Source organism: Poecilia reticulata, linkage group LG8 (genome assembly GCF_000633615.1).
Source record: "Poecilia reticulata strain Guanapo linkage group LG8, Guppy_female_1.0+MT, whole genome shotgun sequence".
In the NCBI taxonomy this organism is placed as follows: Eukaryota; Metazoa; Chordata; class Actinopteri; order Cyprinodontiformes; family Poeciliidae; genus Poecilia; species Poecilia reticulata.
The window spans coordinates 1,346,737-1,373,058 of record NC_024338.1 but is presented as its reverse complement, the minus strand read 5'-3'; the positions used below and the strand labels follow the sequence as shown (position 1 = coordinate 1,373,058).

The 26,322-nt window shown below is 37.8% G+C and overlaps 1 protein-coding gene across 3 annotated transcripts in view; it reads right to left on the bottom strand.

Annotated features, from left to right (window-relative positions):
* Window positions 1–26,322, bottom strand: part of LOC103468151 (potassium voltage-gated channel subfamily C member 1-like) — a 100,453-nt gene that overhangs the window by 56,397 nt on the left and 17,734 nt on the right. For all 3 annotated transcript variants that reach the window (XM_008415026.2, XM_017306292.1, XM_008415027.2), the window contains exons 2-4: window positions 8,620–8,751; window positions 7,368–8,229; window positions 5,722–5,934 (exon numbers count right to left, since the gene is read on the bottom strand). In XM_008415026.2, the coding sequence (XP_008413248.1) occupies window positions 5,722–5,934; window positions 7,368–8,229; window positions 8,620–8,751 (1,207 nt within the window). The remainder of the gene's footprint in view (window positions 1–5,721; window positions 5,935–7,367; window positions 8,230–8,619; window positions 8,752–26,322) is intronic.

The window sequence follows — 26,322 nt, the reverse complement described above, 5'->3', positions numbered from 1 at the left end:
CATATATATATATATATTTTCCAACTACAGTATAAATCACCTTTTGCTCTATTTATGTCTCTGGTGTGTTAAATAAACCCTGATCCTCCCTGAGTTTGTTAGGTTTTCTGATGAACAGCCTTTATTTTAAATATTGATTCCCTCATATTAACATGAGTGCAGCATCATAAATCCTACACTAGACTGCAGCTTCATAGGTAAATGTAGTTGTATAAGTAAACATTAAGATAAATGTTAATGAAAGATAAAAAATTACTTAACAGTGAGTCTACATGGGGAACTATATGGTTTGTATTTGTTCTCAGACCTGTAACCAGTACACTGTTTAATCTTTCAATGTCTTTCAGGACTTTTCAAATGTTTATCATATTTCTAACCGGCACTTTTATTTTTGTGCTTTTCAGCCGTTGCTCTGCAGTTTGTCCAAAAGCTGACTCTTGAGGACTGCAGTAAAACTGTCCTCAAGAACTGAGTGGCTTCATTACACGCCAGAATGAGAGGAAGACATCACAAGGAGTCAAAGTGATGCCAACCAGAGTCAAACTGGGGTTACCACAACTTGTACGGTTTCCCTGGTTCATACAGTACAAAGCTTAACCTCATGGACTCTGTTCTTCTGTGGACAATAGACTGTTATTCTGACAGTCAAAAAGGAGTCAAATATGTTTAAAGATTTGTCCCTCTTAAATAAAATGTTATATCAAACCTATGTTGTCATTTTTAAACTTTTGTACACAGTTTACCCATAATCTTCCAATAATGGTGTTTAACACCAGTGAAGAAACTTTTAGTGGTATGTTATGTAGACCTATCAGACCTAAAAATGTACATAAATCCTTAGCTTTCATTCAATATGAAATCAACCCAAATCTGCATGTCGATCCACATTCAGATGAAGGTTGAATCAACATTGATTCCTGACTGATTCATTGTAGAATCAAAACAAATATGCATGCAGATCCACGTTCAGATGATGGTTGAAGCAACATTGATTCCTGACTGATTCATTGTAGAATCAACACAAATATGCATGCAGATCCACAGTCAAATGAGTGTTGAATCAACATTGATTCAATGTAAAATAAACAGAAATATGTGTGCAGAACCACATTCAGATGAAGGTTGAATCAATGTTGATTCCTAACTGATTCRATGCAATATCACCACAAATATGCATGTAAATTGACATACAAATTATGGTTGAATCAACATTGATGTAATGTCAGTAACATTACATCAATGTTGTAATGTTAGGTAATGTTGAAACCCTAACGTTGATTCAACATACAAGTTACCGACCACTTTCAATGTTGTTTCAATGTCAGCGTTCAACGTTGATTCATTGTATCTGGCCGACATTGATTCAATGTTGTTTCAATCATTCTGTGCTATCTGGGATTCAGATTTTTTTTTCATTTACCGTATTTTCCGGACTATAAGCCGTTTATATGGGGATTTTTCTTCAACCACCAGGGGGCTCTTTAGCAGGAAGTGAATCATTGGAAGTCTGGTAACGTGCACCAACATTGAGCCCACAAGCAGCAAAATGACTAAGAAACAGATCAGATGTCTTTGGAAAGTTTCTTTTCAAAGGGGAAAAGGCCCAGAGAAGAGACAGGAGAATGGATTTATCCCGTACCGGTAGGTGACTCCCACATTACAAGCCCACTCTGCGTAACATGCGGCGACCGGCCGCTAATGAGGCAATGAAACTTCAAGCTGCATAGCCACGTAGAGACCAAGCACGCTGTGCTCAAGCAACACAGCTCGGGTGACATTGTCTCTAATCACTCCCAGATGGGACCGTCTTGTTGCAGAGAAACAAGCTCAGGGCTCCCGTTAGTCATTATTGTGAGTTTAAATTTTCACGAAAGTAAAATGTTCGTTTTTGTGGCGCTTCTGTTATTTTGAAGGGATATATAAACGTTACCATAGCGACCAGAGTCAGAGCATTTGGGCAGTGGTCGAGAGGAGATGAGTAGAGCTTGTGGGTCTCAAGTCTGGTTTAGACGGAAAGATTTAAAAATTGTCGGCCGATTCTCCAAACCTCTGTGACCACAGAGCTGATAAAAGTACAACAGGTTCAATCGGTTCGAGTGTCCAAGGCAGGAGCAACACGAACCGATTCCAGTCACGAACATCCCGATTCCAGAGGATAATCCAGTAAAACACCCCAACATAGCATACGGGAATTTAGAATAACCAAACACGGATGACGATGTAGAAGCAATAGTGATAGTTTGTGGAGTCATTTTAAGAGATAAAAGACGGTAACAAAAAGAAAAGGCGGTGGATGAAAGACGACGGTAGCAGCCGCTCTATTTGCTGCACTATGATTTGGAGGTGAATATGTTTTTTCATAGTTAACATTTTTAACTGAATAAACATAACAATAACCTTTACATTTAATAATAAACATTTCCACGTATCATCTCCGATATCCATCAGACTCTCAGTTGCGCGATATGTCAGCTGTTTGGGATTTCCCTCTGTTCTTACATCACCGTGCTTTCTGATTGGCTACCTGTCACAACCATCAGGTCGTATTCTCGTTCCCAGTCAGGGAAAACCCCACAGGCTGCGATAAAAGGGCCAAGACAACCCAAATAGGGGACATTCAGTATTTAGTGGGAACACCAACATGCAGAAGCCTTATCTGACTGTTCATCACCCCTCCCCTTCAGCCCCCTGGGCCGCAACAAAATTTCCCAGTCTTGACCGGTCCGTGTTAATAAAAAGGTTGGGGCCACTGATTTAGCACATGCTAGTAGTAGACACGAAGGATCAGCACTTTTACTGTTACAGTTACCGTTCGGAAACTACCGTAATCATTTCTGTTAAATCTAATCTTGGCAACTTTTTATTTTTCAACCGTAATAAATGTGATATTCAATTGACCTGTTGTGACTCAAATTTTGGGTGTCCGCCCCCCTCTGCTGCTGCTGCATCGTTGTGGAAAACCTGGAGCGGCAGAGATATCTGCGGCTTATATGTGTATGTTTACTGGTTTAAAAAAAAAAAAAAAAACTTTGGGGTTGTGGCTTAAAGTCCAGTACGGCTCATAGTTGGGAAAATACAGACTATAATCACTTTTTTCTGTGAAAAACCCAGAGAGGGTTATTTGGTTATTATTTATTTCATTATTAGTGTTATTTCCTGACTTTTGTTCTGTGAAGAACCCAGGGAATGTTATTTGATTGTGCTTTCTGGAAAACAATTACTTTTTAGATTTAGGCACTCCTGCAATCGTCACACTTTTTCTGTTACAAACTGACTCCGGCCCCCCACCAGAGAAGGGAAAAGTTATGTGGCCCTCACAGGAAAAAGTTTGGGGACCCCTGCACTACAGGATGATCAGTTCGAAATCGCAAGCGACAATGTTAGAACATTTAACATTCTAAGATTGTCGTAAGGGGAAAATTGAGGCAAAAAATGGTGTAGTGTGAACTGGGCTTAATGGAGGAGTGAACTAGCATATGCCCATCTTCTCTATCTAAATCTAATGATTATTGAAGGGAAAGATAGTGTACAGACTTCATAATCTCTACTCTTTTGGTTGAATATAGTTATTATGTCCACTTTGGTTTTATGTTAGTTAGTTTTTATTCAAGTACATTTTTTGTTAATGTAGACTGAGAGTTCATTTTATTTTTGGTTTTGGTTGTTTTGTTTACCAGTTTGGGTGTTAAGTGTTCTTTTGAAAATAAGGTGTATCTATTTTTGGAAGGATATCGCTTGCATTGTTATGTCATTTCCATTAAATCAGTGTAAAAACATCTTCAAAAAATATTATTGTTCATCGCAATCATTTTTGAGACAATTAATCGCTCAGCAAAAGTTGTTATCGTGACAGGAGTTTTAGAAATCTGAATGGATTACATCTTTGTTGGTCAACATGCTAGTGATACTACAGATGCTAATAACTACATTTTGGTTAACCTTAACCTAATGCCAAGATTGAGCCACACATTTGATACACATATTGCGGGTGTGCACGCAGCGGTACGAGGTGCATTAACGGTGACGGAAGACAAATAAATAAAGAGATGTTCAATTAGGTGAAGAATAATAGGCACCTTCCTTGCATTGCACATTAGAAATGTTAATAGGCAGATATTTACGACAACTGACAGAACACGTGAATGACACTCTCAACGGGAGAACATTCCAAATTTTAGGGAGAGAGCAGGATAAAGGAGAGAAACCCTTTGTTGTAACCTTGGGCATACAACTATATGTGTTTTATTGGTGTGAACATAATTTATTTAAAAATAACTAAGCGACAGAGAAAGACATTCAAAACGGCTCAACGATACACTCAAGCAGGCTGAATGCGCTCCTGTAGAGTGTTCCTTCACTGGGATGCACCCGATTTCACTGGTTGTTTAAATATGCCTTAATTGCAGAGTACAAAAGGTGATATTGATTTCACTTACAATATTTTGTGTTTGCCTTTTTTAAGTTGGTGTTTAAGTATTGTCAGCTATATCTTCCAATGGTATATATTTACCAAGTCAAATTTTAAAAATTTCCTGTCAAGTCTTAACATTTTGTAACAAAAACATGGTAGGGTGCCGGTGGATTTTCCTAGCACCCATACCGCCTACATTTGCAGGTTTTCTGGAGGTGAATCTTGTGGAAGTGTAACGTGGGTTTATTAGTTGCCCTTTTTTGTTCAGTATCATTGTGTCTGATATGGTTCAGTTAGATATGCTTTCTAGTTACTCTGTACACCTTATTTATTCTTAAGCACTCTTCCATCTTTGTAAAAGTGTCTAAATTAGTGTCATAGTTTCTCAAAGTGATGCAGAAAATTTAGCCCATGTATTTGTTTCTTCATTGTTGGACATATAATTTTCAGAATATTTTGAGATAAAAGAAAAAAAAAGAATATGCGAGGGATAGTATTATTGATTTTGTATCTTAAATTTTTTTATTTATTCTTAATTTTTGCAGTATTTTCCAAGTAATCTTATTCCTTTAGTAATAACTGATGACCTGGTGAAACATTTAGGGTTAGATTTAAATAATTTTAGAACCAGTTAAAGACCAGATCAAACAGAAAATGAAAGAATTTCTTCTCACCAAGATTGTAGGTCACTAAAGTACTCTGCTTGTCTGAAATACTAAAGTAATGGTATTTATGGGACATACATAACAAATCATTCTCCTTTACCAAAAAACTAACTCAACTGAGCTCTTTTCTGTCTGTTCTTGGCCTCTTACATCTGCCTGAGTTTGGTTCTGTTGAAGTATGTGAGTTTAAGAATTATTTTTCATCCTGATAGACATAAATTGTACATTGGTTGAAGTATTAAAGCTGAGTTTAATTACTTCAAACTTCTAGTTTGATCTTTATAAATTTCTACTCGGCAAAGAGACCACCAAATGCCATTGAAATCTGAAGGATTCTTTATGTGCCACAAGATAGTGCATGCAAAGTTGATCGGTCTCAAGGGAGTGACACTGATGAAGCTGAGCTGTTACACCTTATAATGGCTTTAGGTAGGAAACTGTGAGATGTGTCTTTATATGTATTAAAGAAGGTATTTTAACAGAAACATTACTTAATTTTTAAGTATAAATATATTTCTCTGATTGTGTCAGTACATTTTTAATCTGGTTTTAAGTGTCATTAACATATATAATTTTTTCAGTAGCATGCATCAAGTAAAATCTTACTCTTTTTACTGAGGTTCCCTTTTCCTGTTGCTCACTTACCTTTCCGAACGTTCCCATCTGTGGTTCGCTGAAACTCCCCAGCACTCAGAAGAAAGCAGGCACGGTCGTGTGGGTACCGTTCACGGCTGGTGTTAGAGCCAAGTCCTCCAGTGACTGGACTGCGCTCATCCCCAAGAACCTGGTCTATGGTGGGACAGTCCTCATTGGCCAAAGCTGCTGCATTGGCAGCTGCATCACCATTCTGCTTAGAGTCTTAGAAAAAAGTTGAAGAAGATGGAGGGAGAGATGGAACATCAGTAAAGTGACAAAATGAAAGTGAAAAAACAGATAAGTTACTACAAAAAGTGCAAAATAAAAATGTAACTGATGAAATAAAGATGATATACAACTGGGAAGAGAGGAAAAGAAAAACAGTTGTTTACACTGAGAACACAATGACTTCAACAGAACAAGTAAATGATAGTCATTGTAATAAACAGAAAACTAATATTTTAGTTTGATCAAAGCCTAGAAGCGATATTAACTTTTAGGAATGGCTCAACCAAAGTCACAACTGGAATCCAACAGAGAATCTGATGTAGATGGCTCAACTTTACACTGATTTAGGACTAGCTTTTTTATTTTGTTGTATGTGATTTCTATACATTGTAAAAAAAAAAAACTGTCTCTCAACAACTCATTCATGATGCACAATAGAAAGACACACTGCTCCAAATAATACCTGCTAGTACTTGAAATCAAATTTTCTGACATAATTATATCAAGTATAATAATTATATTATTATATAATTATATCAATTATGATTATATCTATGGCAGATCTGCTAAAAGATAACCTAGAAAGGAATGGAGCACTGAAAAATTATGCAAAATACATGATTTAAGATTTAAAAGCAAGATTTGGCATTATGATTGCCAGAAAACATCTTAAAGTTATTATTATTACCAATTATTAATAATGAAAGGTGTTGAAGACACTTTTTAAAAAATCTATTAATGAGAAAGTGTAACCATTAAACCAATAATGTTTTTCTAATGTGTTATAGAAACTGTCTCCAGCACACTGCCTGACAGAGAGCCAGCCCAGGTGCAGATAATTAATTACCATAGCAACGGGTCCCATACACAGGCAGTGAGTAGTCTCAAAAAGGCGCAGAGACAGGTCTCACGATGCATGGTGGGAAGAATACATATTTCCTGTGACTATTCATATTTTGCTTACATAAAATTATTATTTCTCTGAATTTTTGAGTGTGAATTAAAATCCTTAGTATGAAAGTTGAAAAATTTCGAGAAATAAACTATTACAGACTGTCTTTTTTTATTATTATTATTTCGGACTGTTAGTAAGAACCACAGGTGCGAAGCTTATAGTCGTCAGTCTTGGACTGAATTTCATTGTGCATGAGGTTCAGCTATTATACTGTTGCAGTGAACCAGGTCAGCCATAGCATTGTGGTGATGGACCTGACAAAAGCTTCAGCATGTCATATGCACTGATATGCACTTGGGCAAGTCTGACTTTGCATTCTGTAGCTAGAACACTGGGTCCAAAGCAATGGGTGTACTTCTGCAGGCCCCATTTAAATTCTTTCATGAATTTTCTTATTATTATGCTTATTTCATCACACAATGTCGTATGTCCTTTATGATATTCTGAAGCATGCATTTTTAATCTAACTTACCTGCTCTGTTTATTTCAATGATCTCTTCCTGTGCCAATGGACAGTCTCCAGTACCTATCATGCTTCCAGATTCCACCAAGCCTGGCCCAATTACATTGCCCATTAATCTATGTGGAGAAGCAGTTGCCATTGCCAGAGCATCTGGCTTGCAGTAATTAGGACTTCCTGGCTGTGGCGCTCTTGGGATGTGCTTGTTCCTTTTCTTTGGAAGCTTCTGCTTTGCCATGGCCAGCGAGTAGTACATCCCAAAGTTGTTGACAATAACAGGCACAGGCATAGCAATGGTTAGCACACCAGCCAAGGCACATAGGGCACCCACTAGCATTCCCGACCATGTTTCCGGGTACATATCTCCATATCCAAGAGTAGTCATTGTCACCACAGCCCACCAGAAGCCAATGGGAATGTTCTTAAAGTTGGTGTGGGCTGCAGCAGTTGGATCCTTAGGGTCAGCTCCAATACGTTCAGCATAATAGATCATAGTAGCAAAGATGAGGACGCCCAGCGCCAGGAAAATGATTAGCAACAAGAACTCATTGGTACTTGCCCGCAAAGTGTGGCCCAAAACCCGTAAACCGACAAAATGGCGGGTTAGCTTGAATATACGCAGGATACGGACAAAACGTACCACACGTAGAAAGCTCAACACATCTTTGGCTGTTTTAGAGGATAGGCCACTAAGTGCTACCTCCAGGTAAAAGGGAACAATAGCCACAAAGTCTATGATGTTAAGGGTGCTACGGAAGAACTCTGCCTTGTCAGGGCAAAAGATGACCCGGGCCACCACCTCAATGGTGAACCAGATGACACAGACACCCTCCACATATGTCAGCCAGCCATCTGTCACAACTTCATATACAATCTGTAAAGTAAATGAAAAAGAAATTAGAGGAGTTTATTATTTACTTAGTGAAATTTACCTTCTGATTCTCTACAGTGTCTTTGACGTTATTTATATTTCATGGGTATTACTGTATAAAGTACTATTTAATTTGTTGCTCTTCCTAATTAAATACAGAGAAAAATTTAAACACAACTTTGTAGAAGTAAAATGCTCCCCCATTTTCATAAAAACATGCACTGATGTTTATTCTAAGATACTGTGGTGATAGTACATACAATTTCATATAGCTTCCTCATTCAACAAAGAAAAAAGTCAATGCAAACCTCAAACAAGAGATGTAATAAGTAGTTTAGGAGTTTTTATCCACACTAAGAAACTATAGCCTTAATATTAATATTGTTGCTTTACCTCCTCATGTGTTATGTTGCCAGTAGTGACATTCTCTGTTTTGTTGTAGATGGTGTTGAAAGCCTCATGGGTCTCCAAGCAGAAGGTGGAGATCGAGAGAAGGATGAAGAACAGTGAGGCCAAGGCCACATACTGCAGGAAGAGAAACAAAGACAATGCAAACCAAAAATGTGTTACATGTGCGTCTCAAGCTTATGCATTTCTACATTAAAATATTTAAAAATTACACCATTGTAAAATCACACTGCATGTTTTGAATAAGTGTCTTTCAGCAGAATTTTAATATTCATATTTTGCAGGCTTAGTTAGAGAAGATTTTGAGTCATTGCAGTATATGCAGTACAGAAAACTGCCAAAAGGGGGCAGAATTAACATACTGATCAAAACAGAGGAACACTTCTAAATCAGAAAGAAGTGTGCTGACTTGAAACCCTCTACATACTAAAGGAACAGAAATATTGATCTTGACATTTGAGTCCTAAAACTAAGGACAGAGGTTCAGCAAACATATTACAAAAAGAGAGTAAAAAGAATACAAATAAATGTAAACATATCCAGGATTACGACACTGATGTGTTTAAAACATTTTATTATATAACCGCAAAAAAAGTTACTTTATGAATAAGTACTTTATTAATAATTACCTTACATTAAGAATACTGATGCATATGCAGAAAGACAATACGGTTTGTCATATGCTGTACCATCACATAGTGGTTCTGCAGCAGTCGGATTTCGGATTTTGGACTCTACTGCAGTCTAATGCCTCCTGCCACACCTCACCCACCTTTACTCACTGTGTTTCAATGCCTCAACAGATTAGGAAATATGACAATCAGGCGACTTTATCTGTTATAGAAAACATGTTAAAATAACTTCAGATCTAATGAGGCTGTGGCTGCAAAATATATTTAATTTAGAAATGGAAATCATTGCAAATAAATCACACAAATAATATTTCATTAGGCTAGCTGAAGACATACAGTACTTACAGTAACAACATTATTGCCATGAGAAGGTGTATAGTTGTACTACAACCAGGGAGGTAACAGACAATCAGGATGTAGGAATTAAAAGAACTTACAGTACCACAGTCAACCAAACCAGAGTAATGATAAGGGGTGGGCAGTGCTAACATATACAATATTACATATAAAAATAACCCTTTGGCAGATAATGGTGCTATGGGCTCCTGGTCACTTCTAAGTCAGAAAGTTATACATAAAAATAAAGAGAATTGTATGTATAACCCTAGTAATCCATACCTTATTGTCAATGGAGTGGAGGGGGAAACATCTAAGATTATGCAAATTTTGAACCATATTTTTACCATCTGATAGTGTCAGTTTTTACATTACAAGAAAATCATATGACTTTAGTTCTAGCCTTAATGCTGCATTCACAATGTTTACTTTTTTATTGCTGGAAAGGTGCTACGTTTTCACCTGAATAAAACATAATGAAATAGGACAACTACATCTAAAACTCTGTCCATACATCAATGTTGAGTGAAAAAAATGCCACACTTGTTCTACACTTTGCTTCGTACAGAGTCTGGGCTCTTAGGGTCACTGTAGAGTCAGACTAAAGTCAAAACTCACATTTAAGAAAGATGTCAGATGATATTTTTTCATCCAAGAAAAGAGATGCAGAATTTTTTCTCTCTCTCGTTTATGTATTGCTAACTTTTAGATCTATCAAAAGAAACTACCAAGACTTCAGCTCCCTCAAAATTCTTCTGCTAGGTTAGCGGTTCTCAACGTGGGCGGTACCGCCCCCCAGGGGGTGTTCAGAGGACGGCAGGGGCGCTGGCGGAATTTTTTACAAAAGGGGGTCGTTGGGATTACTTTGGGGGGCGTTTGGTCAAAGGTAAACTTTACACCTTAAATGCACAACAATGCCAGTTTAGACTTTGAGCAACTTGGTAAAACTGTATTGTGTAACATTAAATCATGCTTGGCTGCAACTGTATCGATGGCAGCTCTCCTTCTATTAAGTGTTTGTAACTTCTGATAGCTTTTCAGCACAGCTCCGCTCCTGCTTCTGGTAGCTTCACCGCATCAGTTCAGCGTTACACCGGCTGATGACGTTGCTGTGATTCCTTTTGTCTGGTATTTTTGTACATATGTTTTGACAGTTCTGTGATTATGTCAAAGCAGCAACTTATATTAAAAAGTGTTTTATTTCCGTTTGAAGGCTGCCCGCTTCCATGGAAGGACAACAGACAATCGCTCTTATAAACATGTAATTACTAAAATCACCACACCCTAACTTTGTATGCGGCACAGCAGGTGAGTGAAGATTACTGATGGTGAGCATCAATAAACGATAAAATAAATCTAGCAACAGGAAAGAAACTAAAGTGGACATAGCAATAAACCAAGAGAGGATAATATTAATCAAAGGAAACTAAATGGAAATAAATGAATGAAGAACAAAATGCAAGAATAAACTAAGAAACTAAAGTAAATACAGAGGAATAAACTGGTATGGCAAGATCTTTCGTGCAAAACTTAATACAGAGGACTGTATGTCAAGAATAAACAGACACCATTTCCAGATGAAAGGTAAAATAACATTGTTGAAATGTCATGGGTTTGTTGAGACCACATCTAATACTGAGAATAAATATATCTTACAGACCATAACAGTAAAGAACTTATCACTTATTTATGTTTTTAATTAGATTTGATATATTTATTTCTTCAATATTATTTTTCATGTCAGTGTTAATGTCATGAGGCTGATGACTCCATGACACTTTCAATTTGACTCATTAGGATTTGATTAAGAACCAGATTTGTTCTTTGTCATTTCTGTCCAGTAAAACTATTAATCTAWAAATCAATARWCAGGTCTATATAAAGATATAATCCATGTTTCTGTCTCATATTTGTATGGCWTTMAAAGGACCTGGAACTTTTGTTTTTCCACTGAAAGCTCTGGTTTGCACAATAAATGCCATGTGGGTGAATGTCCCATTCTCCTGAAGGCAGCACAGAGCTGCACCACCAGAAACTGACAGAAACAGTGAAGAGAAGAAGAGCTATAATTAATGTACTGTAGTTACAGTTCTATCCATGTTTTAATGTTGCAGAGCTCAGTCGTTTTGCAAATAGTTCAAAGTTTAAACTGGCATGTTGAACATTTTTTATCTGGTCATTTTGTGAAATTTAACAACTAGAAAATGGCATGGAATAATAATATATTTTCCACTCTGATTGGCTGCTGTTAGGCCTACCAATTTTAAGTTGAATGTTCGTGGCATTTTTCGTAGACGCATGTGAAAATAATTTTTTTTTCCATGGCTTTTTTGTTCTCTGGGAAATTATTTTTGATAATAAATACAGAAACAAGCACAAAAATCAAAACATTTACAATAGTGATAGTAATATTAAAAATAAAAAAATGATCAGTGCAAAGTAGCCTACAAATTCTRTGGTGGGGGGCGGTGAGGGACCTGGATAGGGACAAGGGGGGCGCTGGCCCAAAAAAGGTTGAGAAACACTTTGCTAGGTTGTGTTCCTGAAATAAGCAGTCCAGTTTTACATCACTTATGGTTTTGGGATCATGATTCAAGTCAAAATCAAAATTTTATTTTAAATAATTTCTGCTTCAATCTCTATAGTTGTCCAAAGAATCCTGATTGTCTTCCTGAGGCTGATTTGCAAGAAATAATGAAAAATTTAGACAAGAGTGTATAAAGTATTGTGAGTGTGCATTGTTAAAATGTTTATTCAAAATTATACTGAAAAATATAAAATGATACATATCCCAGGGTTTCCCACAGTGTATTATAAGCCTCGCGGCCAGCCATGCTTTACTAGCCCCGCCGCCAGGCTAAGCGTTGCTTGTTTATGTTTCTAGGAAAAAAATAATAATTTGCTTTTTTTTTAAGCCGGGCTGCTCTGCTGCTCTGAGCATTTCACTAGCAGAGCAGATTTATTCCTAAATGATAGGTTTATAATAGATAGGTTTATAGTATATGCATTTAAACCCGACAGCGCGCGGACTAATCACACAGCTGCCTTGCGCGCTGCCGCTACCTCAGCGGGATTGCGCGCGCCTCCTTTCACTCAAACTGGACACAGGCTGATCTGTATGGATGTTTACATAAACCTACTGTGAGGAATTATAATCCTTTGAAGAACTCTAGTTAAGAGTTTAAAACCCGCCTCGTTAGCTCTGGTAACCGCAGGAATAACTTGTAGCGAATTCAGAGGTGCGCGTTGTGAAGTGGTGAGAATGATTTATCTTTGTGAACGAACAATTATATATGGCGTTTACATCTCAACACGCTACCTAGCATGTGGCTCTGAGTCTGTCTTCCCTGTAAAGTTTATGTCTGTGGCCCGAGCGTTTATGGATAGACCAGTGCTAACCTCATCATGCAGGTTCAGCCCGGTGAGGAGCTTTCGCGCCCTCCGGTCTGTAACGCATCACGCTAATTTTATATAATTGTTTTTTGTTTTTTTTTTTGTATTATTTCTCCGGTTACACTTTGCATCAAAGCATTTCGCGGCCACACGGAGATCTGAGAAACTCGTCCAGAAACTCGACCAACCAAAGCAGTTTCTGTGACGATTAAAAACTCAACAGACATGAAATGAAAGAGCTACTAAAGCCACATTAGCAGCATTGAATTAAATCTCCCATTTGTTGCGCATCTCTGCACAGTGCGGATTACCTCATCATGCAGGGCTGGTCCAAGGCTGTTTGAGGCCTTGAGCAGACTTTGACTTAGGGGCCCCTCTTGCTGCTAAAAACATCAGCACCTCTAACAGCTTCTGTGTTAGATTTAGTGAAATATAGGAGAAGGGAGTAGTTTAATTGGCCAGCCTAAAAAGCAATAATCGCAGTTTACTAATTTGTGTAAATTTAAAGGTTAAACTCACAGCATCAGCTTGTTGGTAGGTATAGTAACAAAACAATCTAACTATGAATATTGTTCTTTGAAATTTTACAAAGTAAACTTGCCAGCTCCGAATTATCAAATTTAACTGCATTGATAATCTCAATAAACAAGTGTTACATTTATGTATCTGTGGTCTGTGTTAAAATATTAGCGTTTATGGGGCCCCTGAAGCCCTTGGGGGCATGATGGACCTGCTGACTTAATTTGGATTAAACAGAAGTGCAAATGTGTTGTTTTTAGACTAGTTGTGGGTTTAAATAACATTTCACTGGAGATGTTTTTCCGTAACATATAATTACGAAGTAATACTTTTATATTTCCTGTCAACTTAACATCTTTTAATACAAAAACACGGTAGACCCCCGGTGGACCGCCTCAACGCCCCGACCACCAGGCTTAGCAAGTTTTCTGGGGGAAACCGTGATATTCTCTACATATTCTCTAGATAAAAATACTATTATGCATATAATCCCACACAACATGTTGGGATTGTGTTTTACCTATTATGGAGGAAAATTAAAAAAGGAAACAGATTTGAAAATGGATTACAAAGAGGAAACAAGTCATTTTATGAATTCCAGTTAGAATAACCTTATAATAGTGCTGCTTTCATGTGTTATATTAGTTTGATGCAAACAAAAGGTCTGACTTTACAGAGGAAACTGATCCACATAAACATGACATGCTTTGTTTTCCTGAGGAACATTCATCAGGAAGAACCAAGAATCCCCAAAGTCTTAAGAGCTTTGAATTAGATAAAATATTATTTTAGATAAACAGACTTTGACACTGCTCGTCAAAGTAAATAATTTTTGTATCAGAACAGATTTAAAAGGCTGAACACCATGTGTCATATACCTTTACCTTTACCATTATCATTATCATTTATTATATTTTTCATTTGTTAACAGGGTTTTAGTATTTCTTTAATGGTGAATAACTGCATGTAAAATTATGTTGTTTTGTTGATAACAGTAAAATAATTTCAGGGTTCTTCCAGCGATTAAGTAATCTTAATTGATCTTATATCATATGTAATTTGTCAACAATGTAATTATTTGGGACAGGAAAACTGGCTAAATGGCATAGCCCACCGTTTTAATCTCGTTGACATGTGTTGCACAAAATTGAGTCTAACTTTGTTCTGAGCATGTTTGAACTGTCCTCATTCTCCTAATGACTTTCCCAAAGAATCAGATGAATAATATGTTCCTTAATTAAAAAGAACATGCCATGTTTTTACAACCTGACAAAGTCAAATCTTACTTATTAAATTCTTGATTATTTAACCTTTGACCTTTAACTTCACTAATAAGTGAAATTATTATTATTATTGCGGTTATCTGCAATGTGTTCTTTTCTGTCTCTTAATAATAGCCACCACCTTTTATCGCCATGTATTTATGCAATGCTTCTGTTACACTATCACATTTAAGTATTTAGTATTTAGTGTTCATGTAGAATCTGTCATGCATGTTAGTGAATATAATGTCACTTCGACACGTGAACTAAATCCCAGATTGAATTATGATTGACACCATGTTGTTTGCAGGTAAAGAACATTTACATCTGTGTTATCAAGATTTTGAGTGGTATCATCATAGCATGCCTATTAAAATATATTGGATATTTGCATTGACTATGAAAGTCTTACATGTTAACATATGTATGTGTGTCTGTCAGGTCAGTGATGAAGACAGGCTGATGAAGTGTTTTTTTAGCCCTCAGAGAGAACACTAGGTCCCATTTCTTATTATGATGATCTAAATTAAAACTGCTATATAGAGCTGCCCTACATATAAACACACACACACACACACGCAGGCACGCACACACACACACACACACCGCGCCCCCCACACACACACACACACACATCTGAGCAGCTGTGGCTCAGCTAGGAAAAAAATATTTTTCAAGCATTTGGGAAGTTGTGAGTTAGATTTCAGTTTCTCTTCCCGCTATATTTCAAAGTGCACATAGGCAAGACACTCATCCCAGAGTGGCCTACCAATCTGTGGATCAAATTATAAATGTTTTTATTGCATCACATGGGTCATTGCATCACTGAAAATGTGTCAATGTGAGACATTTACCATCATGAGCTCATGCAAACATTGGAGATTCTTAGTTTAGAAGATTTTAGTTTGATTTTGAAGCACCAACTGTACACAGATGCACCAGTTTCCTCATTGGCTGATACAGAGATGAGGGATCATTATTTATTTTTTATTTGCAATTAAGTGTAAAGAGAGAGATTACCAAGAATTATCATAAAATTTGTGTTTCAAATGTTTAAAAAGTCAAAGACAGTAAGTATACCTATAAATAATTGCTGAGGGAAATTTATCAAATCTAGCAATTTAGATCAAAATTACCATGTTGGGGCAACACCTGGTTATCAGGAAATAATAGCCAGGTAGATCAGTCTCTTGTTCAGTTATCACCTATAAATACCACCCTGCTAAGGCTTAGGTATTAAAAAAACAATAAATGAAAGAATAAGTCAAGTACTGGCCACAAACAGCTTCACTGCAAGATCAACTGGTGAGTTAAAATATTTTAATTCAGACATAATGATCGCAAAGGGAAATTAAATGTTGTTTTAACTCATTAATTCAGATTCTTGAAAGAATTGCAGATGGTGATGATAGCTGGTAGGAATGTCTGTATTGCAGTGAATTTGAAGAAGCCTCTGCCTGAAGATATTCAGTTTTCTCAAGACTTGTGAAGAGAATTGTGAGGGTTGTCCATAATTTTCTTGATTTTCTATAAAATTGTTATTTGTATCATCATCTCCAAAGGTTCCACCGTTGTCCCCAGAAAAGAAGCAGAACAGAACCAGCCTTTTTTATCGAGTTGTTGAGTCTTTTTAGGTCCCTGGTTCAGATGCTGCAGCCCCAACAGATGATGGCAGCAGAGATGACGCAGTGTCTTGCTGCAAACCTTGAAGAATCTTAGCTTCCTCAAGAAGTACAGTGTGCTATGCTCCTTCTTATAGATACTTCACTGTTGTGTCTCCAGTCCAGTCTGTTGTCCAGATGAACATTAAGATATTGATATTCCTCAACTACCTCCACTTCTTCTCCCATGATGGAAATAGGGTTTGATCTAATCCTGTTCCTCCTGTAATCAACAACCATCTCCTTTGTTTTGTTCACATTTAAGACACCATGACACAAAGCGCTCCAACACATCTCTGTACTCAGCCTCTTATCCATCTCTGATACTGTGGTGCTCCTGTGTAGCTGACCACCTGGGGCCTCGTGCATAAAAGAGTGCGCAGTTTTCACACTAAAACTTGGTGTACAGAAAATTTTAGAAAAGTGTGGCGCTCAAAAAAATTCTGATGTACGTGGCCGCGCATCTTTCCTTTGTACATCCCAATTTGCAGGAAATTTAGCGTAGCTGTTGGTCCACCCTGTCGCCTTCATAAATACATTTGGAAATTAGTATAAATGCCGGGAAGTCAGCCACCACGTGAAGCAATAACCATGGCAACGTCTGTGTTTGTAGCAGTATAAATATGTATAATAAAAATAACTATATATTTTATTTAAAATGTGCTTTCAGGACACATATGGTCACCTCACAAAAATCAAAATAATAAATTTTAAAGAAAAAAATCAAAATAAATAAAGAGATCGTGCAAATGCCTGTTAGAACAGTAGCACTTTCAGCTGGGCAGACAGCGTGTCAGGGAATCATTTGAGTGGGAATGTGGACGTTTATTCTAAGTAGTAGAATCATGTGTATAAGTTGTACATTTACAGAATAAAGATGCCTTCGGTCCATAAAGGCGCATTCACAAAGCTGGCGGCTCCACTGAAGGATGACTGCAACTGACCGGTATCTGTAGCGCACGGCTCTTTAAGTTTTGTTCAAAGATAAAGGATGATCAGTCTCTGCAATCTAGACGCTAATAAACCATCAACATTTCACAGCATATCATTGGCGATGTTCTCCACAAGAGCCAAAGCGCTCCATATGTACGCGGCACACTTTGCGCAGCTACTTGAATACGTGTGATTATACACACTTTCATCACCTTAAAAATAATCAAAGCTGTCTGGAGTTAATCTGCTGATCCAACCCTGTTTTCTTTTTCAGTGAGAATAAAATTACCCCATAGATGCGTTTTACGCGCTTTGACGCACAGACCAATGCGATACATCTTTGAGACAAAAACTGAGGAAAATTACTATTTACATTCGAGCAAGGTTTTCACATACTTTTATTTTTATTTTCTTTATTTTGTGTGCATGTTAGCTTATTGTCTGAGGAAAAATGCGATTCAGTTTCATCATTAACGTTTAAACAATAAAATATTAAAATAATGAAAAAACATCAGCTTTGATGCTTCTTGGTCTAAATAACACCGAATGTAGTCAGATTTCAGTGTATTTAGGTGAGTTTTGACGCTTTGTAGTTTGATATTGTCCACAGAAAGAATTTGCGTGGCTGACGCACATTTTCACGCCAGCGAAAAAGTATGCGTATATTTACGCAAACTTTGACGCAAAGTTAATTTTTATACGTGCCGACTTGTGCGTAAAATATGCCGCTGCACAATTTTTGTGCGCACGCACTCTTTATGCATGAGGCCCCTGATTAGATACACAGTCCTCCAGGCTGGTCACTGTTCAAGTTTTTGTGATGCTAAAAGCACAACTACAACAAAAACAAAACAATTTTAAGTGTAAAGTATAGCTATGTTTTCCAAAGTCATTGCTGGAGACATTTAACTTGTTGAATACAGAGCAAAATTAGATGCATTCATACATGTTAAGTGTACAGTGAAACAAAATTATTTTAATACTTTACATCTCTTTTTTTTTTTTTTGCAACAGACACAGCTTGCTCTGTGAATGTTGCCAAAGGTCATTCCTCCTGTTATGATTCGGCTAATTAAGTTAAACTGTTACTCAAAAAAACCCATTATAAATGGTTGTTACTTTATAGACAAAAATGTAACAAGAAATTCATAAGTAACACTCTGATGTCAATTTTATTCCCCTCTACATTGGAAAGAAAACATTTGTTTACAAATCATAATGTCTCTAAAGAAAATAAGAACCAAATACCTTTCTTTTCCACTCTTACAAAAACGCTTAAGAAATTTATTTCAGAATGATGTATGAAGTATTCCCTGTAATTACTTTCTGTAAAAGAAATTCAAAATCAAGAGGGCCTGAGAGAAAACCATGCTAACAGGGACACAAATGCTATAAATGTCTGGGCAAGGTGAGAGTTTATCTATTTAATCGCCGGAAATGAATACATAAACTAAAAGCTAGAATATAGACCTTTTTTATAAGTGTATTTGTGAGCTTGTGTCTTTATTATTAAATTGAATATTTCAGATTTTGGTATAAATTTTCTTCAGGTTAACTTAGAAAGTGAGTCATTATTGTTACAGGTTCATTTTCTAAACTACAGAAAAGTAATTGGTAGGTAAGCTCAAATATGAAAAGTTGGACTGATGTCGATATCCGATAGTAACACTGCTGTCATGTTAGATTTACCAATGTTTTATTTTATAAAATTTTTTAAATCAAATTATTCGATTAATCTTAAGAATAATCGATAGAATACTTGATTACTAAAATATTCGTCTACAGTCCTACATGTAAGTATCGGCTGATCACTCATCTCCCAAAAGTAAGGAAATCCACCAATCGATAAATCGGTGCACCCCTATTACCCACAATTAGCTGCATGTAAAATTTTGAGTTAAAAGGAATTATGGCAATGTGGTTTTTTTGGTTTGATAATTTAGAGAAAATAGTAGGTCAAGGCACAAATCAGTTACAAAGGTTTCAGATAAGCTGAGCACAAAAAAGAATAAATAAAAAATGAAAGACTAAAGGTACACCTTTGTACTAATATTGTACTAATTTGTATTCTTTACATCTCAGAAAATCCAGAGTCAGAAAATAAAAATCTTTCCCTTATAGTTTTACCCCAAATGATCCAAAATAAATTATGTAAAACATCCATCCATTCATTTTCTTACACCCTTGTCCCTTAGTGGGGTCGGGAGGGTTGCTGGCGCCTATCTCCAGCTAACGTTCCTGGCGAGAAGCAGGGTACACCATGGACAGGTTGCCAGTCTGTCGCAGGGCAACACAGAGACATGTGGCACTATGAAAGTGAGTCATGAAACTAGTAGCCCCCCCATTTTCCATTTTGTTTGTTTCCTTCGTAGAGTTTTTCTGTTTTGGTTTTGAAATGTCATCGTTTTGAGTGTTTGCAGCTAGTTTTCTGCGTTAGCTGCAGCTGTTAGAATTTATTAGATTTAACAATGTTTATTAGATTTAACAATGTTTGGGTTTCGCCATCGGAGGGCGCTCAGCACCATATGCAACAGCGGGTGACGCTCTGGCAGGCTGAAGGAGTCCGCCATTGCCGAGAGGACAGCTTGTTGCAGCAGATGTTGGGAGCGCTACTGTAACCGCTGTATTTTCTTTTCGCAGGTAAGCTGAGTATTAGAATGCATAGCTCATAACACCAGTAGCCTCCGATTGGGTACGGAATAACACAACAAAGGTGCCTCAGTATAGCTGCATTACCGAGCTAGATATAAAGCCAGAGTTAGCACTAGGCTAAAGTAGCGAGGCTAATGGCTCGCGCTTATGTGGGCTCGGTGGGTCGGCTAAATAGGGCCGTAAAATGTGTTCGAAACTGATGTATTGTTTGAGTTAATGAAAGTATGTTGGATGTAGATGTACAGTGATGTCAGTAGAGAGCATGTGTATTTGTTGTAGCACCATATGCAACAGCGGGTGAAGCTCTGGCAGACTGAAGGAGTCCGCCATTGCAGAGAGGACAGCTTGTTGCAGCGGATGTTGGGAGCGCTACTGTAACCGTTGTATTTTCTTTTCGCAGTTTACACTGAATAAATATGCTACACGCGGAGTGACTCAGCCCATCATTTCCTGAGGTGTAACAGACATACAGGACAAACAACCATCCACACACACACACATTCACACCTAGGGAGAATTTAGACAGATTAATTAACCTGACAGTTATGTTTTTGGACTGTGGGAGGAAACCGGAGTACCCGGAGAAAACCCACGCATGCACAGGGAGAGCATGCAAACTCCATGCAGAAAGACCAGGGCCGGGAATCGAACTTGTTCTTGCTGCAACGCAACACATCTACCAACTGTGCCACTGTGCAGCCCTGATGTAAAAAAAGCACCTGTATTTATATCTTCACACAGACACTTTTTAAAAAAGATTTCCTTCATAAACATAGAAACAAGTCAGTGAATGCAGCCACCAGAAACTGCTGATGTGAGTCACAATTAGGCCTGTCGTGATAACAAATTTTGCTGGACGATTGTCTAAAAAATTACCCTAACCCAAAAAATAATTGTTTGATAGAGGAAAAGCCTCTCAGACTCTGAGCCGAACAGCACTAAACTATTTTTTTATATTAGACAATTAATCTAATTTCACATAATTATCGCGGTAGAAGCCATTTGTTTGTTAAATACTTAATGAAACATATTTACCATGTTTGATGTTTGTTGTAAATGACGTATCACAAAGAACGAGATAATTAGTCCAAGTTTGTCGTTTATTCGTTAAGAAACTACAGCGACTGTGATGCGCCAAGACAAAGGTAAACAAAAGTAAAACAACCTGAACAGGTGATCAACTCTAAACCACTCGCACCTTTTTACTCTCCGTCTCTGTCATTTAAGCACACCCGTTGCCATGACAACAGTCTGCGCTACACGAGCCGACCAGAGATTACGTTAAAAACATAACATTCAGTCCGTTACGATATTAGATTTGCAGGCTTGATATTTATTTTGCGATCATTAATAAGCCTCTCATGAACACAGCAATGGTTTATTAGTTAATTTTAAACTCCTGCTCTGCTCATTATTTTAGTAATGGAACCGAAACGCACAGAATTGCGCAACTCCTTGTTGAAACAATAATTACTGAGATTATTATTGCTGTTGGGTCATAATTTGAACACGTTTTGTTGATTTTTCTTGTTCTTTAAAAAAGTTACGAACGTTTAAGCGAGCCAGAGGAGTACGTGCTGGTCTCAGTGTCCTGGCGGTGTTCAGTTTGTCTCCTAATGCCGAGATCGACTCAAAACCTTCCGCGATCGACATGTTGCACCTCTGCTCTAGCAAAGCATGAAGAGTTCAGAAACAATATGAAATGAAGAAAAAGCTATTTATTAACTGATTAAGTCGTGTTTTAGATTGTTCTTRAAAAAACTAATCAGTCACGGCTGATTAGTGGGTGCACTCACGGCTGCACAGTGAGCCCAATCATTTTTTTTTTTTTTACAGAATACAGCTGCTCCCCTCTCTTGCAGGTACTGCTGCGTACCCCCGCTAAATCTTTTAGGGGTATGCAGTACCCTGCCATACCCCCTTACTTTTACCCCTGGGTATAACAAACCACAAATACCACAATGCTTAGGACCTAGTGTTGTTGATACTATCTTATACTATATAAATAGTATTATATCTAATGCAATAATTATGTGTGATGGTATTGTGTGAATGAATGTTTGTAAGGGAAGGCACACAATTTCGTTATGGTCCATGTATTTTTACATATTTTTATAATAAAAGATATAGATCCTTATTATTGTTATTTTTAAAATAGTGTTTTAATTGTCAAATTCCTGGTCAATTTATTTATTAGAGTCTTTCTCCTTTGTTGCCTCCTTAATAAGTTTATCCTACAAACAATTCTGGCAGAGGATATTTCAGACATATTCTCTAAGTGTCATCAGGTAAATATAAAGCATCCAAGTTTGAGTATCATGACAAAGTTCAGGGGTGCAGTTGGTAGGTAACACCAACTGCACCCCTGAAGAAGGTTCTGGGTTCGATTCCCGGCCTGGGGTCTTTCTACATGGAGTTTGTATGTTCTCCCTGTGCATGTGTGGCTTTTCTCCGGGTACTCCGGTTTCCTCCCACAGTCCTAAAACATGACAGGTTAATTGGTTTCTCTAAATTCTCCCTAGGTGTGTGTGTGTGTGTGTGTGTGCATGGTTGTTTGTCCTGTTTGTCTCTGTGTTGCCCTGCGACAGACTGGCGACCTCTCCAGGGTGTACCCCGCCTCTTGCCCGGAATGTTAACTGGAGATAGGCACAAGCAACCCACCCGACCCCACTAAGGGAAGAGGGTGTTAGAAAATGGATGGATGGAAAAAGTTCAGTATTTTCTGCCACTCATTTCTGAAAAAGAAACTCACATAAAATATAGACTCATTACACATACAGTTTAATATTTCAAGCCTTTATTTCTTCAATTTTTTATGATTATGGGTTACAAGTAATAAAACAGCACCTCAGAAGATAACAAAAAGGAGAAGTAATAAATAGCATTTTTAATGTATGGGAAGACTGCTGACAGATCTCCAAGGATATTAATAGAACAAATGGAGTGAACAACAAAATAAGCATTTTTGCACAATCCCATTATCTATAGCAAAACTCCATAGAGATTTGATGGTGTCATGATGTGGTGTTGGGGTGCGGTGAGGAAGGATGCCATGGACCCAGGTAAGAGATGAAACGTAGATTTAATAATGAAGATGCTCAAACACAGTCCAAGAATCTGGCAGCACGGCAGAGAAGCTAAGCTCAGCACCGGTAGCAACAGTACAGACTGACAACAAGAGCTGCGTCGACTCAGGACTTCACACTTCTACTGAGACGGCTAACAAATGACAAAACTCAAATTGACAATTGACAACTGACGTCTGATAAAGACCCAACAAAAGACAAGGACAAGAGGTGGATGTAAATACACAGGAGGTAATCACAGGGAACGAGACACAGCCAGGAACAATCAAGAGGGAAGACAAGACAACACGGAGACTCACTGGACAAAGAAACCAAAAGTAAACACACAGAAAACTCAAATCCTCACAGTTGGTATGTTGTCAACAGGGACATGGAAAACCCCAGGCCTAATAATTCAAAATACTCCTGTCAAAGCAACCTGAGCTTTCATTGCATCTTAGCAGAACCACAAGCTGATTGCCTTCATGCCACACAGCACTGAAGTCAAAAATGCAAAAGGACACCCAAATAAGCATTCAGTGCATAGAAGTGAATAAGCTTTTCAGAAGCCTGGTATTTCTGTTCAAATAATATTTTTATTGATCTTCTATTTTAATTTCTCACACACTCTAGATTTTCATTACTGTATGCCATAGCAATTAAAATTATTATAAAAACTAAAGGGGTGCTGCGGTGGCACAGGGATAAAGCACAACCCATGTATGGAGGCCTCAGTCCTCGATGCACCTGATACAGGTTCAAGTCCCGCCTGATGACTCATTGCTGCATGTCTTCCTCCTCTCTCATTATCCACTTTCCTGTCTGACCACTCTTAAATAAAGACCACTAGAGCCAACAAAACCCTTTGAAAAAATAAAAGGTCTATCAGAAACAGACCTCACTGTGTTCTTGTGTAAAATATTTAGCCAGCTGGAACTATTCACAAAGGACTAAGCTTCATATGCAACCCTTGATAAAATATAAAGGGTCAAGCATTCCCAAATAATTTTGAATCTGGCCAAGCATTTACTTTACATACAGTACAATAAATTATTTCACAAAAATGGTGTAATAACAGACCGTTCTTGAATAAAAAATTATTTTCCTTTTTAGTTCCAAATGCATTTTAAAACTCATCTAATCGTTTATTAAAAAATGCCTACAGACACATTCAAATCTGTTATCATATCTTTAACTCAGTCTGGCTGCTTTCTTCTTTTATTTTACCTTCTTCTTTTTTTCCATCTTTTTCATGTCACTTTTTAGCATATGAACCTCCAGGGGCATTTAGGACCACTACATTACCTCTGGGATGACAAGAATAGCACAAGATAATAGAGTCTAATACAATGCTATGGAGAGGAAAAGGAGAAAGAAAGGAAGGAAGGACAAATGTATTAAAGTAAAACAGAAAAGTCTTTTTTGTAATGACAACTTCAAGACATCTCCTATGTGGAGAAACAAGTCACTTGAATTGGTCAGGTGTGATTTTGACTCATTCCAGCTATCATCCTCAAATCATCAGGATTCCAGGGATCCTCACTTCAAAGTCAGATCATAACAGCTTTTTGACGAATAGCTAACATTTAATGTGTTTGAAGAACACATTAAATGTTAGCTATTTAACATTTAATGGGTTAAATAGCTAACATGTTAATGTTCACTAGATATGATTTATATCTAGTGAGTAGATATAAATCATTGTTGAGTTCTGCTGTAAGTCACTGACAGGTTTACATATTTGAAAATAGTTGAGAGACATATATGCAATCAAATTTATAAACATATCTGAAAAGTTATTAAATCTAATAAATTACTTCAACATAGCAATATAAATACTTTAAATACTTTGTAATGTAGCTGGTTGCAGGTTCACGTGAACCTCCTGCCACTGCAGCAGGCGATAAAGACCTTGAGGCCCCAATGACAGACCTGGACATGCACCACGCAGCCTCCTCTGGAACTTGACTGTCTTAGACGTTTGAGCTCCCAGCTCACCATCACCACTCGTTTGTGCTTAGCTGTAATGTAATGCAGATCTCCCCGGCCCCCACCCCAACAACGTGCACACACACGTGCGCGCGCACACACACACACACACACCCTTGTCTTTACCTAAATGCCCAAGATGTAAACCTGCAGGTGTATGATTGTATGACACACCGTTGGCCAAAAATCACAGAAAAAAGGATGTTTGCCGTTGCGTCTTTTTTAGATGGTGGGCTGAGTTAAAAAAAAAAAAAAAACTTGTTTCAGTTACTTTGTCTGCTTTAACCCCAGTGACAACAAAAATTACCATTGTACTATTCTTCTCAGCAGCGTTTTGAATGCTGCTATAAAAATATATGCACAGAAATCTAAATATAACACCAAAAACAAGAACATCACAAATAGAAAGATAAAATTAGAAATAAGTATCAGTACATGATCCACCACTAAGGGAAAGCTCATCAAATGCAGCAAACAAAGATGGCCAAAAATTAAGCTATGGTTGCACATACAAAGTTGAATGTGCTGACAACTAAATCATACAAAAACCATCAATGGAAATCAAATTTATTAACCAATGGAGGCCTGGATTTGGCGCCACACACAAAATTAAAGTGAAAAAACACACTACAGGCATGTCCAACTTTAATGTAATGTCCTTAAACAAGTCAAAATGAGGCTCAGTATTGTGTGTGGCCTCCACGTGCTTGTATGACCTCCCTACAACGCCTGGGCATGCTCTTGATGAGGTGGCGGATGGTCTCCTGAGAGATCTCCTCCCAGACCTGGACTAAAGCATCCGCCAACTCCTGGACAGTCTGTGGTGCAACGTGACGTTGGTGGATGGAGCGAGACATGATGTCCCAGATGTGCTCAATCGGATTCAGGTCTGGGGAACGGGCGGGCCAGTCCATAGCTTCAATGCCTTCATCTTGCAGGAACTGCTSWCRCACTCCAGCCACATGAGGTCTAGCATTGTCCTGCATTAGGAGTAGCCCCTCCCTGTGCTCACCTCTGAGGTAGCACAGAGGTGAGCACCCCTCACCAGAGGTAGCTCTGGTGAGCACATGGAGGGCTGTGCGGCCCTCCAAAGAAACGCCACCCCACACCATTACTGACCCACTGCCAAACCGGTCATGCTGAAGGATGTTGCAGGCAGCACACCGCTCTCCACGTGCTCAATCCAGACTGTCACGTCTGTCACATGTGCTCAGTGTGAACCTGCTTTCATCTGTGAAGAGCACAA